This window comes from Olea europaea, chromosome 13 (genome assembly GCF_002742605.1).
Source record: "Olea europaea var. sylvestris chromosome 13, O_europaea_v1, whole genome shotgun sequence".
NCBI lineage: Eukaryota > Viridiplantae > Streptophyta > Magnoliopsida > Lamiales > Oleaceae > Olea > Olea europaea.
Window position 1 is genome coordinate 20,779,232 of NC_036249.1, and position 20,632 is coordinate 20,799,863.

General features: G+C 32.2%; 1 protein-coding gene across 1 annotated transcript; it reads left to right on the forward strand.

Moving 5' to 3' along the window:
• Nucleotides 1–2,019: 2,019 nt before the first annotated feature.
• LOC111407832 (beta-glucosidase-like) lies at nt 2,020–7,574 on the forward strand. Its single transcript, XM_023037521.1, has 13 exons — nt 2,020–2,146; nt 2,814–2,844; nt 3,320–3,378; nt 4,075–4,150; nt 4,650–4,733; nt 4,890–4,977; nt 5,238–5,613; nt 5,709–5,827; nt 6,121–6,338; nt 6,425–6,456; nt 6,674–6,776; nt 6,885–6,993; nt 7,092–7,574. The coding sequence occupies exons 1-13, from the start codon at nt 2,066–2,068 to the stop codon at nt 7,288–7,290; spliced, it is 1,575 nt and encodes a 524-aa protein (XP_022893289.1). The 5' UTR covers nt 2,020–2,065; the 3' UTR covers nt 7,291–7,574.
• Nucleotides 7,575–20,632: the final 13,058 nt, after the last annotated feature.

Genomic DNA, 20,632 nt, shown 5'->3' on the forward strand with positions numbered 1-20,632 from the left:
TTGAAGATCCAAGTTGTAGTCATTGTTTTCGATCCTTGCAATGATGTAGAGTGGTCCATCTCCTCTAGGATGAAACATTGATCTTCTTTGCATTCGAACCTACGCCTCTTCGTTTTGCTATCTTGAGATGCATATAATTCAATCTTCTACTTTCCATCAAAACTATCGCTTACAATAATATTTAAAGAAATTAAATAAATAAAGTTGGCGGATTTAAACTATAAACCATATCAAAAAGTAGTAGAAGTAGTAGATGATATTAAATTACTTTCCAACATATTGTATAAGTTCAAACCAAAACAATTAAGGACTTCAAAGATTGAAATATAGATCTTCATGCCTCAAATCATGAACAATACACCACAATTGTCTATCATGCTCAATTAATTTCTTGTAAAATACTAGAATATCATAAACTAGCAAATGATTGCCTATGAACGCATGTGACAAATGATTTATTATCCTATGAAAGATGCATTAGTAAATGAAAAAGTACATGTCCTATATGATTTATCAAAATTCTTTCTACATGCTAGATTATCATCTATCCTAAGTATGTGATAATGATACTTTACCATGCTATTGTTAACGCTCTCCCTTCAATGGTCATCAAATCCTCCACTTGCAACGAACCAATTTTGATACTCAATGGGTGTTATAACACTAAGTAAGTCTTCAATGAAAATTCCTTAGAATTCCTATAATAAAGAAATATCCAAACTAGGGGGTTTGTTAGTTCTCACTAAAGCCCTCTCAATTTCACTTTTTTTTTTAATTTATCGAAACTCACTTTTGATTTTTCTCTCCTCTCAGAAGACTTTCTATCTTTTCTCTCTCTTGTGGCTTTATTCTTTTTCTCACACCTCACTACTTTCTCTCTTACTCTCCTTTTGTGACGTTTCATTGTCACTCTCCTTTAGCATCTCTTTATTTTTCTTTTCTTCTTCACCTATTAATTTTAATTTGCTATCATAGACGTGTTTTAGTGTTAATGGAAAAAGAGTAACGTGTTTCCCATCCTTTACAAAATTGTACCTATTCCTAAAGCCGTCATGTGTCACTTTTCTATCATACTGTCAGGCTTTCCCAATAGATGTGGCCAGTATGCATATGAACCATATCATCATTACTGTACTTTCCAATTGAAAAATTCACAGACTTGCTTATTTATAACCTCCCCACATTGATAATACCATTGCAATCTATAAGGTCTAGAATGTTTTATCGAAGCCAAACCCAATTTTCTCCACAAGTGTAGTACTAGCAATATTGGTACAACTACCTCCCGTTAATAAACAAACTACATACCTTATTGTTGACATTACACCTCCTATTAAAGATGTTCTCCATTTGTTGCACCATGTCATCTACTTTGATTTGTGTATTGAAAGCACGCATCACCACATGTGTTTCCACCACGACGGGGCACTCTACTCCATCACCATCACTAGCATCCTCTAATCCGGGCATCTCATCACAATGAGCTTCAATCTCGGATGGTGGTATGGTAGTAAGGTGGGGAAGGTTAGAGTGGGTAAGGGGTGGGTTGGAGCAGATTAACATTTTTGTGATTATTTTCTCAAATAGCTTGGTAGGGATACTCTTTACACAGTCAAAAAGTTTATAGAATTAGTCTTACTAATAGTAACCAAAAATAATAATAATAATAATAATAATAATAATAATAATAATAATAATAATAATAATAATAATAATAATAATAATAATAATAATAATTAATCAACTCAAGATGCTTGACATGGAGAATCAAAGAAAGGTCCTAAGAAGTAATGAGAAGGAAGTAAAGAATGATTTGCAGTAATGAGAAGGAAGTAAAGAATGATTTAAAGTTGTACATATATTTTTTTCCATGTACTTGCATTTACTTTAAGTAGAATGAAGAAAAGTATTAATACCTTCCCCTATAGATTATACTTACTTTATGCTTGTGGTCTAATCGTATGATATAAGTATTTAAAATATAGAGTCTATAAATAGAGCCCATGGATTGGAGGAACCACACACCTCTCCCAGCTAACTATAATATCTTATCCTCCTCATTCCAATGGATTCATCCGAAATTGCAGTTGAACGCTCTAGTTTTCCCAATAATTTTGTCTTTGGTGCTGCAACATCAACATATCAGGTGAGCAACTAATTATTGTATATTTTTGTAGGTCGTATTAAATGGAAGAATGGCCAAGAGTTTAGCCTATTTTTTAGTTTGTTATCAGTGTCCTCCATTTTACATCTACATTATCAAACATACCACTAATGTGTGAAAAAAATGAAAATTCTCTAAACCATTATCAGAATGCAAGATTACATATCAAAGGGATTTTGGTCCGTGATGGACCAACCAACTCTGTCGTTACTTCTATATGTAATGGTCAAAATATTTCTTTGTAATATTAGTTTACTTAAGTTTGTCATCCTATTCATTCTTATGGATCCCACCAAAATAGAGGCCAAACGGTCTAACTTTCCTAGGAGTTTATCTTTGGTGCTATAACATCGGCATATCAAGTGTGTTATTGGTATATTTTACTATTTTGTATCAGGAAAAATTGGACAGAAAAATGGACAATTCTGTAGCCTATAATTATTGCTTCGTTAACATTATTCAGTACTATTAAATACACCTTATCAAATATTCCGTTGTTGCTAGGAATAATAAAGATTCGCTAAAACCATCGTTAGAATGTGTGAGTACATATGTCAGAAAGTCCGTTAACATGTAATTTTATTTTATTTTTCTTCTTAATTTCTGGATATATAATTTGTTTTATGGGCTTCGTAATTAATTACTGTAGGTTGAAGGAGCTCTGAATGCAGATGGTGAAGGTAACAGTAATAAATCTCTCTCTCTCTCTCTCTCTCTCTCATGTGTGTTTCCGTATTAATATAGATGTTAACATAATTCTACATCAATTAAATATATATTAACCAATGTATAAGAGATCTGTAGTAATATTGACATTTTGAGATCAAATCTCTAATTCTAATACTGTATCAGAGCCCAACTAGCTAAAAAATATGATCCATCTAAAGCTCTCATACAAGCATTCAGATTTCAAGATTAATATTTTCAAATGGGACACAATTCTTAACAATTTATATAAAAAATTAATCAATAAATAAGGGCTTATGCTAGTCTTTTTAATGAATTAAATTTATATTTTAAGACAAATTTCCAAATCGTAATAAAAAATCATAAGCATGTATTAATTCACACACATACACAAGTAAGAATGTGTACTTGTGTTTTTTACAATGATCGTTGGTGACATATATTTATCTTTATAAATTGGAGTGGCAGATAGCAATGCAGATGGTAGAAATGGACGCATTTCTCTTGATCGCTATAATATGTTCAAGGTACATGTTCTTTAGCTATTTAAATTTGCGTGGTACAAAATGATGGCTAAATCATTTAGTGGACCAATCATAAAAGGAAAAATAGCTCAAATTTAAAGAATTCTTATTTTTATTTTCAGTCAAGGCTTACTTTACATGAAAAGGTTGACCCTTTTATTTAAATCCTTTATCAAAATTCCATACCAGTTCAAGCATTAAGTGAGGCAGTCTTCTAGGCCCTCATATTTTATTAAGGTCCCAAATTGTAAGAACTTTTACACTTTTACTACTTTTCTATTAATTGATATCAAAATAAATACTCACCTTTTCTAAGAAAATCAACGTATTTAGAATTTGAATCACAAAATGGAGATCTCAATAAATTTTCCACAAGTGATAAGATGAAGTTTAATAACGGAAGTGAAAAATGAATTGAATGAACAACTTTAAACTATTTAAGTAACTTTTTTGATCCAATAGTGCAAGAAGAAAATTTCTCCTGTTATTAGAATTAATAAATTCGTGACCATTATTTGGAAAATTAAATTCAAAATGAGTTGATACTTTGTTAACATTTGAAGTCAAAATTTTCAATTTTGAAAAAAAAAAATGGTAGAAACAAAAATTATTTCCATTATGATTGACTGTGCACTAATTTTATCCACCAAGAATTGTCTGTTCGACTATTAATTGTACTCATTTTTAATAATATTGCAGGAAGATGTGGCTTTGACGAAGAAAGTTGGTTTGAATTCTTATAGATTTTCAATCTCATGGTCCAGAATCTTACCAAGTATTGAATTCTACTTTAATAAAATTAGAAAAACAAATATTTTATTTCAATATTGAAATGTCGAAGCTTTAGAGTAATTTTGTTTCCAAGCAATTTATTTTTTTAGGCTAAAGTACCTTTTTTCTTGAAATTTTAAATGACTATATATACTGCCTTTTGTTACTTGGCAAAGTGGACGAGATTCTTGACAATACAGAGTTTACTGTTTTCATTGAATAGTAGGACTCGAGTGTCTAAATGGACTAGAAAATCTCGTCAACCTTGCCTAGTTTTTGACCTAAAGCTCATGGAAAAGGATGAGATAAATTTAGAAAAACTTTTGACGAGAAAAATGATATCTATAGAACGAAAGATGAAAAGTTTTGAAAATTTGAAGTTATATAAAAAACGAGTAATAGTCTCTAATATGACGTTGCCAAGCAATTTCCTCAATTTAAATGTGAAATAATGGTTCCTTGATTTTATTTTAATTTATGTAGAAAATATATTGATATTTTAGGAGGCAAACTAATCGATGGGAAAGGGAAAAGTACAGAAGGAATCAAATACTATAGCGATCTCATAGATGCACTTTTGGCACAAGGTTAGACTCTATTATATATATAATTTTCATGTTTAATTCAATTAATCCATAATTGAGGTTCAAAATTGACATGATTTTGAAATCATCTCTTTTTACATATAATAAAAAATAAAATCAAAAGATATCACCTTGCATTCTCTAATTACTTTTGTGCAGGCATTGAGCCTTGGGTAACACTCTTCCACTGGGATGTTCCTCAAAGTTTGGAAGATGAATATCGTGGCTTCTTAGATCGTCAAATTGTGTAAGTATCTCAATCTTTCATCACAAGTAACATCTTGTGATAGATATTAGCAAAGGAATTAAGCAAAGTTAATTTCTCAAACACTATATCGGAGGAAAGGCACAAATGTTTTATTTAAAGAAAATGCATATTAGCAAGTGGTAAAATAAAGGCAGATTGATCTCTTGTACAAAGATTAATGTCATATGTGAAAAATTTTACTATCTATGCGTACATTACACATATATCTTGATATTAACTTGTTCAGATTGCCATTATAGGAAACATTTTTGTGAGTTTGCTAAGATTTGCTTTGAGGAATTTGGTAATCGAGTGAAATATTGGATCACACTGAATGAGCCATGGGCCTTCACTTATTATAAATATGTGAGGGGCAATTTCCCCCCTGGAGCAATTTCCATCCTTCATCGCATATGTGCAATGTCTATTCCTCACGTTACTTCTTCAGAAGGAGATCCGGTCAGAGAAGTTGATTCCTCTGTAGGAGAGCCGGTCAGAGAACTTGTTGCTACTGCACAAAATTTGGCTCACAATACTTCCTCAAATGGAAAGCCAGGCACTGATCCATATACTGTGGCACACAATTTGATCCTTGCTCATGCACGTGCGGTTGAGATATACAGGAAATATTATCAGGTTTTTATTTTGATATTTCACACACATACATATAGAAATAAACACTTTTGAGATTTAATTATTGATTATGAATATTATTACATGTGTACATACAGGATCGCCGACAAGGCAAAATAGGGATGACAAATGTTTCACCGTGGTTTTATCCACTTGAGGACAACAACCAGGATGACGAGGAGGCTGCTTCGAGGGCACTTGATTTTATGTTAGGATGGTAATTACTGCATGTGCTTGAGTAGTTTATCGTTACCAAGTGAAATTTCTCTTCATCTCTGTTGATTCCTAACTCTCCAAATGAAATTAATGTACAGGGAAGTACTTTAGATTGGATTTCATTATCGAAATTTCATCTATTCTATTTTGTAAACCCCTTAACCTGTTTATACATTTTTGTTGTTTGTATATTGTATAAAATCATATGTCTTTTCGAGAATACATCAGATATATTTTTGTAGAATTTCAGGTAGTGCTTCTATCGTAATCCTTTGACATATTTCTCCTGTTCAGGTTTTTAGCCCCTGTAACAACTGGTGAATATCCACCGTCCATGAGAAATAATATAAGAGGAGATCGTCTTCCCGAATTTACAGAGGACGAGATAAAGCTAGTGAAAGGATCCTATGACTTTTTAGGCATAAATTATTACACGACTTATTATGTCAAAAATATAAGAGGAAATATTTCACAACACCATTATGACAATGATCTGCATGTTGAATATCACAGTAAGAACAATTCAGTTATATTCTTTTATGTTGACATAAAATGGACACTACTGATAACAATATGTTTACTTCTTATTCTTTTGTAGCTCATCGTAACGGGAAGCCGATTGGTCAGCCGGTGAGCCATTAAGATTACCCTTCTGTGAGAAAAATCTGAAAATGAATAGATTATTCTTATAACAATTAGGCATATCAAAAAATTATGGTGATTTATGATCGTGACATAGACTCATAAAATACGGGCACAACGAATTAAAATATATATTATAGTTTACATAATTTCCAATGCTAACATATAATCTAACGTAATAACAATCTCTTTTATTTCATGGTAGGCTGGTTGGCCATGGCTGTACGTATATCCAGAGGGAATTTACCATCTCATGCTTTATATAAGGAAAAAATATAGGAATCCCAATATTATCATTACAGAAAACGGTATATAGTCGTGTTCATTTGTTTATTTATATTACAAATGAATACTTAAAATTACTATTTTTTCAAAGCATTTAGTGGTTTGTTGAATTCCTCCTTGATCTTTTGTAGGGCTGGATGACGTCAACAGTAAAGCCCTAACAATTTCAAAGGCTCGTATTGATGAAACTAGGATTAAGTATCACAAGGACCATCTTGCATACCTTAAAAAGGCAATAGAGTAAGTCATCATTTGTATTGTACATATGGTAGTTCAATTTCAATTCGAAATAAAATTGTATGTTTTAAAATTATTGATTAAGTTTCCTTCACTCTCAGTCAGGATGTACGTGTGAAGGGTTACTTCATATGGTCATTGATTGATAATTTTGAATGGGCCCAAGAGTACAATGTTAGATTTGGCATTTTTTATGTTGACTTCCAGAACGGACGTTTGACTAAATTCCCTAAAAGATCAGCTATGTGGTGGATGAATTTCTTGAAACAGCCTAAGAAGGTAACAGGATGTCAAAACTAAAGAAGAACGACATGGTACTATGGAAAGGTCAAGATGCGAGGGTGTTAAAACTTAACAATTACTGCTTCCTTTGATTTATTTAGAAAAGTTATGTTGAATAATGCAAGCATGGATGCATGCTAGACATTCCTTTAGCTTTGTCACTAATTCTCTTGGTGGATGAGACATAAATAAATGTTATAATTAGAGTTATTATGTTGAAATAATTGGAACCCTTCGAGGCTTCAAGTGTAATTCTTGTGCTTTCATATGTGCAATAATAGATTTGAGGCCTACTTGCGTCAGTTCTTGTTAATTAGTATACTCTTTTGTTTTTCTTAATTTCTGAAAGTTGTAGCAGTTCAACTAAGCTTTGTGAAATGTATGAATAGAAGTCAAACTTTCTCATTTTGGTAGCATCATTCTCAACCTTTCATAAATGTAGTAGCAAAGAACTTGTTGGACGGATTCCATCTAAACTACCAACAGACACACACATCCACACTTGAAGGACGAAAATTGAAGAGACAAAAAGTTTGGAAGACAAATTGGATCACAATAGAAGTTCAAGGACTAAAATGAATAAACTCGAATGTCAAATGACTAAAATTTGAAAGTATGGGACACTGACTGCAATTATCTCATTATGTTATCATTAGTTTTTAATAAAATAGAATAGATAATTAATCTACGTAGGAAGATACTTTATCAATCATATTTTACTTTCTTATTATCTATCATCCTGCTGGATAATTTTACAATAATAATGATCAATTTTATAATGGGTTAATTTCACAAGCAGTCACTGAACTTACAAAAAAATTAAAAAAACGGTCATTGAAGTTTAAAACTTTCAGTAACGGTCACTCAAGTATTGAGACGCTTTAAAAAATGGTCACTAAAGTTTAAAAATTTTTGAGCTACTTTTGCGGCAATTTTTCGACCATTTCGGACCACCGATACCACCGAATTTTGATACCGTTGGAAATCCTACAATATCCTCTTCAATTACAACAAAAAATCTCCCCCAAACTCCAAAGGATTAGGCTGGAATAAACCCACAAAGTTGGCTATCCAAAAAGGCAAAAATCTGCCCAAATTTTCAGATTTTTGGAGGACTTTTGTGTCGATTTTTTGATAACTTCCGACCACCAAAATAGCCAAATTTTGATACCGTTGGAAAGCCCACAATGTCCTCTTTAATTAGCATCCAAAATCTCCCCAAAATTCCAAAGGATTCGACCGAAATAAACTCACAAATTTGGCATCCCAGATTTTCACCTTTTTGGGATGCCAACTTTGCGGGTTTATTCCGACCAAATCCTTTGGAGTTTGGGGGAGATTTTGGAAAGTAATTGAAGAGGACATTGTGGGCTTTCCAACGGTATCAAAATCCGACGGTCTTGGTGGTCGAAAGTCGCTGAAAAATTGCCGTTAAAGTTGCCCAAAAATCTGAAAATTTGGGCAGATTTTCAGATTTTTTGGGGCGACTTTTACGGTGATTTTTCAGTCGAATTCCTTGGTGTTATGAAGAGATTTTGAGTGGTAATTGAAGAGGACGTTGTGGGCTTTCTAACGGTATCAAAATTCGATGGTATCGGTGGTTGGAAGTAGTCGAAAAATTGCCGCAAATGTAACCAAAAAAATTAAAAAAGTATTTTTCAACTTCAGTGACCGATTCAGAAACTTTTTAAACTTCAGTGACCATTTTTGAAAGCGTCTCAATACTTAAGTGACCGTTACTGAAAGTTTTAAACTTCAGTGACCGTTTTGTAATTTTTCTGTAAGTTCAGTGACCGTCTGTGAAATTAACCCATTTTAAAATCTGTCTACTAAGAAATCAAATTTATAACCATGTTACAAGTTTGATAGATTGGAATATATTGTGGACTAGTATAATCATATTAGATTTACTCGTATGTTCCATATTGAAGAATATTTGGACAATTATATTATATTGATACTACACGTGCATGGTATTGAACATCGAGATGTAATGGGATGGACACGTATTTATTACTACACGTGTATGATATTGAACATCGAGATGTAATGGGATGAACACGTATTTATTACTACACGTGCATGGTATTGAACATCGAGACATAACGGAATGGACACATACCTGATTTTTAAAGAAAATAATTACAATAAATTTATAAAGTAGGATTTGATTTTCTAAAACCAAAACTAATACAACTACACATGCCTAGACATCATGATTCCTTTTTAGTCTCTTTAATTCAATTCTTATTCTAATAATTACCTTGTTCGTTTCCATTCACTGAATCGCTTTTCAATTCTTTCCATCATAAAGTGTTGTGTCTATAACCAGCCAGCCTTCATGTTGTAGTTGAGCAGCATCTCATCTTCTATTCCAGTCCAATGTAAAATGGAGTTTTTCCTTTTATTTCTATAAATATTATAGAAAAAAAATCAATTTTGCACTCAATTTTGGAGTAAAAACATAGACTCGTGTAGATCCAGAGTTCATTGTACAAATCTTCCAAACATTGCATTTTCACCTCTGTTTCAACATTTTATCTGAAAATCATTATTTTCATATATTTCACCCAATTTATTAATAAAAAGTTGTAAAATGACCAATATACCCTCTTATTTAAATAAAAAAGCTTACTATCTCCCAAATTTTTTATTGTTTTGCAAATTGTATTCAATTTTTTTTTTATATATGGCAATTCCGATTTCAAATCTTTAAAACTTTACTTTCTTCCTTACTCCCACCCTATCCCATCCCACCTACGCACTTCATTTTCCTCCCCGGCCCTCGGGACCTAAAAGTTCACCCGATTGCAAATAATTCAATTACAGCTCCAATAATGGCACTCTCTCACGCACATACAATCTGATTTTTCCATTGCAAAGAATTCAGCTCCAATTTTATACACCTATAGCAAAACACCAGAATCCGCCCCAGCTTACAAAAACTGATGATTTATGAATGTATTCAATTAAATCCAGAAATCCAATTAAATGCAATTAAACCAAAAATTGAATCCAAGAATTCTGGATCAACAACCCTCAAGCCCTTCGGCAATTTCTCATCCACATAATCAAGTACTGAAAACAGTGAACAAGTAGTTGACTCAGTGTCGCCACCTAATTCTTGTCTCGCAGCGTCTTGGGTGGAAGCGACAGTCGAGGGAAAAATACGAAGCCTGCAGAAGGGAAATACTTCATCACGAGGCCAAAGAAATTGAAGTTAACCCAGCAAGATAAGTTGTTGAAGAAGTTTAGGCATACGAAGGTGTTAATGGTGGCTGCTTTGAATGAGAAGAATCCAGTGATTGTAATGGCTATTATGGAGGAGTTAGTGGACACGAAGAAGTTGCTGAAATTCGTATCTAATTTGGATGGAGAAGATCTTAGGGAAAATTACCCCAAGTCCTACTTCTCAAGTATGCTATTCAAAAATAAGGAGGATTAGTTTTAATTTCATAAATCAGGTGATAATTAAAATTAATTAATTAATTGATGCGAGATTAATAAGAAAAAAATCTAATCATTTTTTTCACTCATCCCTGTCGTTATAATCTCTATCACACTTCAAAACTCCTCCTAACTACAACATGAAGGCTGGCTGCCACCGCCACCATCCACCACTTCCCACTACTTACCGTCGGCGAAATCACCTTCCAAATATAACTCTACATTTGATTGGTCTCCCAAACACAATTCTGTTGGCGGAACATGGATCCATAGACAAAGAAAACAATGGCTCAGGACTTGTCAAGCTTCTCGGGCTTAATGATTGTGCCAATCTTGGTAATGGCGTCCCACACCTGCACTTGAATCCCATGACCCAGGTGTTTTCGACCACTGACTCACCTGTTAAATTTAACACGTGGTGGCGCCATCACGACCATGGCGGAGTATGGTTTTTCAATTTCTATTATTGCTTCGGTAGAAATGGGAATCTTCTCTAGTAACTGTAGGACAAGCAATAACAATTAGCCTCTTATTCCCGTTTGAATTAGAATGTGGAAGTCCATCAGGTGCATAATCATGATTGTGCAATGCCCTAATCGTTGACAGCCATAAAATGTTGAAGTTGAACTCCACTAATCTTCCCACTGTAAATCTTGAGCTGTTGTCTAGGAGAATTTGCAAAAAAAGGAGAGTTTAAGGCAGGTTTTGGGCCAGATTTGAGTTGATCCATTGGTAATTAATTTAGTGCAATGTGAAAAACAAAATTTGGAAACAGAGGAAGAAATTGGTGCACCTAAAAACTCCATGGAAGATGAAGAGGAAAGTGGGAAAATGTTAGTACAACATCGGACCTTTTAACTCATAAATGAAAGTACACCAACTTCACAATCATGATTTTCACGACTCTTCATCTGCAATTACTCGTGGCATGTGAGATGCATTTTATAATGTGTGTTTGTGATCAAGAAATAAAATGGCAATAAATTATTAGATCTTATAATTGTGACCTATTATTCGTCTTTTTTTATTGATAAATAATTTGTATCAATTAATTTGATAATTTATTATCGATAAATAAGTTGCAACCAATTAATTTGATTTTTTATGATTTTACAGTGAGTTGAGACTAGTTAATGGATAAGTTATGATCAATAAATAATTTGTAACATGTAATATTGGTCTTTGATTAATATAAGTTGAAGTCATACAATAATGGGTCACAACCAAATAACAATTGGTCACAATGAACGCATTACAGGGCACAAAAATTCACAATAAAAACAGATATTGTCACAAGCAATCACAAATAAAACAAACTTGGTCACATAGAGTCATGATTAACACATAAAAGATCACATGTAGTTACAATTAATAAGAAAGCAGTCGCAAAAAATCATTGTTCACATGTTAGATCACAAAATACTATTAACACGGACATAGTCACATACAGTCACAATAAGGCAAATTAGGTCACGTACAGACACATTTAAAAAAGACCTAGTCACAGACTGCCACATCTAAAAAATATTTGGTCACAGACAACCACATTTAAGAAATATTTGGTCACAGACATTCAAAATTAAGATAAACATGGTCATAAATAGTCACATTGAAAATAGACCCGATCACAAACATGATCATGAAGAGTCATGTTTAATGTAAAAAATAGTCAACGCAAAAAATGATCACGGGCTATTTTGCAAGATAATTATAATTACAATAACAATTTTAGATTAGCAAGTCACATACAATTATGATTGAATAATGCAAAAAAATAAAAATACTTGAACATATGTTAGTTATGTTGGAAATGCAATAAAAAAAAAAATGCCAAAACAAATGTTTTTGAGGAAAATATCTTCCTATGTTTAAATATCAGATTTATTTACCACTCGTCCCACTCACCCCAAAAGCATCAATTAGTTCAATCAATTTCTCTTCTACTAAGGTTTTTTTCGAAAAATACCCCGCCCGCTCCAACCCATCCCAGAAGCCCATATTTCAGTTCTCCATCCATTAAGCTTAAGCTATCCTCTTTTAATGTTTTTCCCCAAAAATCACCCTATCTCCAATCCACAAGCCTGGATTCCATTTCAATTTCCCCTTCATTATGTTGTCCTCTTTTTTGTATTTTCCCAGTGAACCATGCAAGATTCGTTGATATTTGAAAGCGAAATAGTGGTGCAATATGTGTGTGGTGCATTATTGTTGTGTGTTCGACGGTGTGTGGTACTGTGCCGGTGGTGGTGATCCGGTGGATATTTTCAGCGGAAATCTATTGCACGTGGGGGATAAAGTCGTCGGTGACGGAAAGGCGGTGTAAGGAGAGCAACTGCAGTAGCTCTGCTACATATATATATCCTTATTTATGAAAGTATTTTGTGAGATTGTTAGTTGTGAAATGTGATTCCTATGATCTAGTAATTATGTGTTATTCCCAAGATCTTATGTTTAATTCCACAATTTTTTCCATGGAAAAAGAGATTTCATTTTCCAACTTTTAGTGTTTATTTGATTGTCCAAAATTTTTTCTAGAATTGAAATTCTCACGTTCTTGCCATGTTAGCATTTTCCATCAATTCAAACAATTCTAATTCTCGTTTACTGTAGCAATTTTATTTTTTTTAATGGTGTGTGTAATGGAAAAAAATTCTAAGAATTATTGTAAAAAATACATTTTCCTTTAACCGACAATTTTCATGTAAAACAAAGTTAAACGAACATCAAAAGATAGATGATTTTCTTGAATTTTTTTGGCATTGGAAACAAATTTCATCTCCAATACTTGTAAATTATATCCCTTTAATTGACAATTTTTATGTAAAATAAAGTCAAATGAACATAAAAAGATACTTTTATTTCAACATTTTTTCACGTGAAAATTTATACCAATCAAACGCAATAATTTATAACTTCCAAAAAAATAATTTTTAGGCAATTCAATTCCCTAAAATTCGTTTTCTTTTAGTGGCCGGTAAGTGGGAATCAATTGGATGGATAAAAAAAAGTTAGTAGGGGTGGGGGTATAGAAGTTTTTTATTTCATAATTTTTTTTTTATAATATTTGGGACTCATTTGTATTTTTATTTTTTTAAAAATTGAAAGCATGACTTGGAATTAAATTATTATTTTTTATTTTTGCTTTATTTAAATAGGAGTGAATATTCGTCAATCCATAGCTTTTCATTAAGAATTTGGATGGAAAAGGATGAAAATAATGATTTCTGAAATGAAAGGTTTAAATAGATACAAAAATGTGAAAGAAAATGCAACATTGGAATTTTTGGCAATGTGAACTTCATGTGTATGGACTAATAACCCAAATTTAAAATATTATTTTCTATTTGAACTACGCTCTCAACTACCTAAATAAAATTTTATTTAATTAAATTTGAATACTTAATTCTTTTTTGTTTAAATTTTACTTTTACTAATCCATCATATGGAGGCTCACTGCCTACCACAAATAAGTATACGTGATTTGATAGGCAACTTTACAATTCAAGCTCCAAATTATCATACTTAGGTCTTGTTCGATTTCTTTGTTTTTTTTTTTAAATAAATCTTTATCTCTCTTCTTTTCAATCATATATTTTTCAATACAATAATATTATACGCAAATTCAAAACTTTTCCTTATATTTTAATCACACATTTTTAATCAAATCACTATTCCAAAATGTATCATTTGCAAAAAATGAACATCAAATGGTCTCTTAATATATTCACTCATGCTTGGGAATATCAATGAATACAACTAAAAACCATCAAGGGGACGTCTTGATCGTTTGATTTCCTGTAGGTGGATGGGATTGTGAATAAGTAATAAACTAATGAATAGAGTGTCGAACTTGCGAGGACTATGAATTCGATCGAGTTCAAATTAATAGCAACTATAAATGAATAGTAAACGAATTTTGAGTTTTCTATACTAATATCTAAATTATCAAATAAACTAGAAAACAATTTAATGATTTTTTTTATTTATTATTATTTTTTTTGTGAAAGTATTGCTAAGATGTTGAATCCCCATTGTTATTCTATTTTTAGTGTAACAACTAAAGTGACATTTTGAAGTCATTCATGTTGATCAATATTCCTAATTTAGTTGAAAGCATCTCTCGACAGTGATCCAATTTATTCCCTTCATGCGACCCTTCTATCTCTCGATAAAAGATGCAAACATAATAAATGCATTAACAAGTGCTAGAACATCTATTGAAATCATAGAGGTATGTTCCTATTATTTATCGAACCTTACAATATTTATTATGTTGTGCTTAAATCCTACTATCTCTTTCGGTAATAATAAAATCCACTACCAATTTAATTAGTAATCAAGCAATTGAAAAAGAATGATAAAAACCGATAATAAACATCCGCAAATCAAACCAAATTAAATTCAAAATAATTAAAACTAAAAATATCATAAGAAGGGTTCATCTCATCCTAGCAATGTATAAAACTAGCATAATATATTAAAATTACAAGAAATCATATTTAAGTGGAAAGACATAGCTTGGATTTTTGATAAATTGAGAAGATGAAGATAAATCTTGAAATTCTAAATCTCTTCAATGGTTTCTTGATGAATCTCCACTTACACCTTCCTTTTTTGTCCAAAATCAAGTTTGGATCTTCGTTTGATTGAATTCTTGCTACCCCCCTTCAATTCTCTTGCAAAACTATAAATTTTCCTCATTTGATGATAACAATTGATGAATATTGGAGTATAATATGTGTATGAGAGATGTAGGAGATATCCTTTAATATATTCTGCTGCTAGGTATTTGTAGGAGTCAAAAAATAGTTGAAAATTATGTCCAAATTGATTTCCAAAAGAGTTTCACTCGAATAAGGAAAGTTACCTTCGCGCGTGAATTTTTTGTCTCTGTACAGCAGTTAGTATTTTTGTCATAACTTTCTATCCCGATATTCGATTGAGTTGACTCAAAAGTGCATTGGAATGCTAACTCAAAGGATTACAATTTTTATATAAATAGAATTTTTCCAATTCCGACATTTTCTATGCCAAGAATGGATCTCAATCTTTGACTAAAATTCTGGAAGATATCTTTTGTGAATGGAAGTCGATTTTATGGTAATTTTCTGATTATATTTCTTCTTTATTTTTTTTGTTTTTTTTTTATTTCTAGTTACATCCAATTAACTCCTATCAACCTTCAAAGTATCTCTTGTGGTCCAAATCAAGCATTAGATATTTGCAATTTGGTCCTCTTAGTACTTCGCCATTTTTTTTGCTTCTTTATTTCAATTCAACTTTCAACCATCAAGTTTTACATAATAAACGAAATATACAATAAATTAGGCGATAATTACTTAAAGAACTATTAAATGTCTATATTTTTAAGTTCACAAAATTAAGCATTTATTTGTCCTCAAACAAAATCATAACCTAACTTGACAAACAGACAAACAAACGTGCAAAATATTGGCTAAATAATCTGGCTTTCTACCTTGAGATTTGAAATTATGATATTAAATCTACAAACAATTTCAAGGTTACAATATCAAAGTCAATCACTTTTTCTGATTTTCAAAAGTATTTTATTTTTTATTTTATTGTATTCTCTCCCTTAAACTTTCGTCTAAATGATTCATGTAGCAAGCTTTAGGTCGATGACTCTCAAATCAGATGATTTTAGGGCACTATGTTTCGAGATACCCTTGCAAGCTTAATAACCTAAGTCAAAAAGGTTTCGAAGAGAATTTGTGCAACTACATCTCTGATTGCTTTCTAAATGACCTATGTATCAAGTTTTAGATCGATAACTCCTAAATCAGATGACTCTAGGGCACCGAATTTTAAGAAACCCTTATAGGCTTAATTACCCGAGTCATAAAAATTTCGAAGAGAAGTTTTAAAAATTATATGCCTTGATTAGTACAATACCCATTATCACACCCCTATTCAAGTAAATCAACTTCCAACTTAAGATTTTCGACCAATTTAATCTTTTTAGTCTGAGACAATTTACACATGTTTTTGTTTTTTCATATAAAGAATCTACATTTACATCCGTATCTTTCCACAATAGTAAAGTCACCTTTAAACTGTGCTAAATTTGCTCTAGGAGTAAATAATTAGTATGATTTGGATTTGGCATAAATGTTTGTTTTTTTAACCTATTCAGCATATGAATCAACTTGTTGCATCATGATATAAAACTAATTCTTATGTGCATATAATATCACATTCTACAAGATTGAGCTTCAATAAGTCTACTATGTATCCTATCAACAATTCATAAACCAACATCAAATTCCAAATCAAATCATCATTGTTGGCCAAATTGTCTAATCTACACAAGCACACAACCTAATAAAAACAATTTTTTTTTTCGTATACTAAAACAATAACACAAAATAAACACACAAAAATGCACAAAAACAAAAAAAATAAATAAATAAAATACTCAAAGTATTTTTCACCCCCAAACTTAAAATCGACATTGTCCTCAATGTCCCAAAGCAAAAGTAAGATTATAAGGGGATGGGGATGAAAAGGAAGAAGGTACTTCCTGAATTGTATGTTCAATGTGGAAGACACTAAGGGTAACGGCTATATAATCCTACTTTTTCCTTGGTCTATGTTGGGTTGAGTGTTCCAAGACATCATGTTTCTGCACATAGCGGTCAAATTAAACAGTAAAAATCAAATAATCTAGAACATGTATTACTTAGCTCAAACAATCGAAATAACCAATCAATAAATTCAAGGGTCTAAAGGAAAACATAATATGATGGTGATACCCTATAAAGTTATACGTGCCTAAGTCTAATGCAAACTAATAGTCAAAATAAATCTATATGCAATGCGGTACGGAAAGTAAAATAAATAAAATGGTTAGAAAATTGGGTTGCCTCCGAATAAGCGTTTAAGTTATAGTCTTTAGATAAACTATATGGAGGAACTCGTCATGGTAGTTCATGTTGGAATCGTGCAACCTTACACTTCTTTCAATTTCCAGCTTTACATCCTCTTTTGCCCTCCAAACCTTGAACACTTCGTTCTTCCCTTGTCCAAAGCTTTCTAAATTTTTAGGATATCTCCTTCGATACTTGTTGCATTGTCTCAATAATGTACTTGTACCTTTCTTTAACCTTTTTGTTGATCTCTAGATGTACTATATTCTCAGTAGTAGTGTAGAACTTCTCTTATTGATCATCCACTCTCAATTTCAAATCATCACTTTCAAAGTCCATGATAGCTCGGCTTTTGATAGATTAGATCTGCCTAAGATAAGTAATGTTGCATCCCATGGCTCCTCTATAATTAGGACAATAAAATCGACCAAGAATATAAATTTGCCCACTTTAAAATGAGCATGTACCATTTCTCATAGGTATTTAACTGATCTGCCAGCTAATTGAAGGGAGATGGATTTGTCCTTCAACTCTTCCAAACCTAAGTTCCTGTATACAGAAAAAGGCATTACGTTTGTACTTTGCATAAGCAATTAAAATTCGAATCTTTTCCTATTGAGCAAGGTATTTTAAGACTTTCTAGATCTTGCAATTTATGAGGTAATTTGTTCTGCAAGATGGCACTGCATTCCTCATTTAACTTGATGATCTTGAGATCTGTAAGCTTTCTCTTTTTTGATAGGATCTCATTCAGAAACTTTACATAGTTTGGTATTTAAGATTAAGCTTCAATCAATGGGATATTGACATGAAGCTTTCTGAAGATATCAAAGAACTTTGCAAACTATTCTTCCAGCTTCTTATTTTACAATTTTTGGAGAAAATGGGACAGGAGATACATAAGGTTTGACAAGAACAATTGCCTTAACATGTTGATTTTTTGACTCTTGACATGGATCTACTTCATCCGTGTGTTTAGATTTATCTACTTGCTTCTCATCCGTGGAAAATACCTTTTGATTTACTATCATCCGTCTCTTGACTGTTATTTCTGGAGTTGAACCCCACTGAGCGTGGTGATTGCCTCAATCTCCTCACTCTTTACAACTTTTACTGCCATTACCTACTATTTTGGATTTGTCTCCATGTCACTTAGTAGTATCCCTTACTGTCTTTCTGAGAGTACTCTTTCTATCTGTCCCATTTGATGTTCCAAATTCTTGATGGCAGTTCTTTGAACTTTTAAAGTCTTGTCTGTTCTTTACATGTTTTGATAGATATCTTTGCCACTTTAGTCACAAGATCCTCTAATGAAGATGACTTCTCATTCTACTGGAAACCTAGCGGTGTAGTTCCACTGAAAAGATTGGGTGATTTTTCCAACCTAGGTAATAAGATTCAGGATTTGGATTGTGTTGCCGCATCTAAAAATCTTAAGTGTAGTTCACGTTCTCCACTGTTTGAACAAAAGGAGATCTTATATTTTAGTCAACACTTTCTTAGTTCCCTCCACAAAGTCTACATTTTAGTCCCACTGCCTATGTTACACTCATATGTTCCACCTTTTGTGCTAGTACTGCCAACTGTACTGAAATTGCTTTTATAGAGTCAACTTCGAATACCCCATCAGCTTTCCATCCACTCATCCTTTTAGTAGGCCAAAATGCACTGGTGAATGTTAAATCCTCCATTATTTGGTAGACTTGATCCACAGTTCTTTTTGTGATGGAACCATTGCATGTGAAGTCTACGTTAGGCCTGCTAATCGGGTTAGACCAATATAAAAATATTGTACTTGAAACCACTACTACAGTCCGTGTTGTGGGTATTGATGAAGTAAACCCTTGCATCGTTCTGATTCTAGTTTTTGGAAGGTGGTAATCTCAACCTTTAGCTTGGCGATCCTCTTCCATGAGAAATATTTGCTAAGAAATTTCTGACTTGGTTCCATATAGTGATGTTGTGCGATGGACAAGTGTCTAACCACTCCCTCACTGAGTCCCTCAATGTGTATGGGAAGAGCCTTAGTCTGATTGGTTCGTTTGAAACCCCTCGGATACTCAATTGTTACACACATATCCAAGAATTTTGACATATGAGCATTGAGATTCTTCGTAGCTTTCCTAAAGAATTATAGCACATTTTGAAACATATTGATAACATCTGTCCTTAGGTGGAAATTCGCCTAATCAAATGCCGGATATACGATACTGGATTGACTTTCCACAACCGGCAGACCCATATACTTTCCTATGAGTTTTTGCATTTTCATTGGTTGTAGCTATATTCCGTCGTGATTAGCCCTGATGGCTATTTGATTCTGATTTTCATTTGCCATGTCTTCCTCTTTCTGTTTTTGGTGTGTTTCCAACTGTTGTTTTCTTTGAAAGTTAAATGCTGGTTCTATTTCTGGGTCAAATTGAGCAAGATCTATAGTTCTCGAACTTTGCATATAATGTCATAAAAAGGAAGTAAGAAACACTATAAATATTATCTAAATTAATGACTAAACTAAAAAAATAAAAAAAAAATTAGATTAAAGCTAAAATTAACTAAAACAAATAAAAAAATAATAATCCCTAGCAATGGCACCAAAAACTTGATCGTTTGATTTCCTACAAATGGTCAAGATCGTGAACAAGTAATAAAGTAGTGAATAAAGTGTCGATCCTACAAGGACTATATATTTGATCGAGTTCAAATTAATAGAAACCTTAATTGAATAGCAAATAGATTTTGAGTTTTCTGTATTAATATGTAAATTATCAATTAAATTAGAAAAGCAATTTAATGGGTTTTTTTGTTTTGTTTTGTTTTTTGTTTTGTTTTTTTTTAATATGTGAAAGTATTGTTAAAATGTCGAATTCCCCTTATTATTATATTTTTAGTATAACAATTAAAGCGGTAATTTGAAATAATTCATGTTGATCAATGTTCCTAATTTAATTGAAAGCCTATCTCAATAGCAATTAAGTATATACCCCTCATGTGGCATTTTTATTTCTCAATGAAAGATGCAAACATGA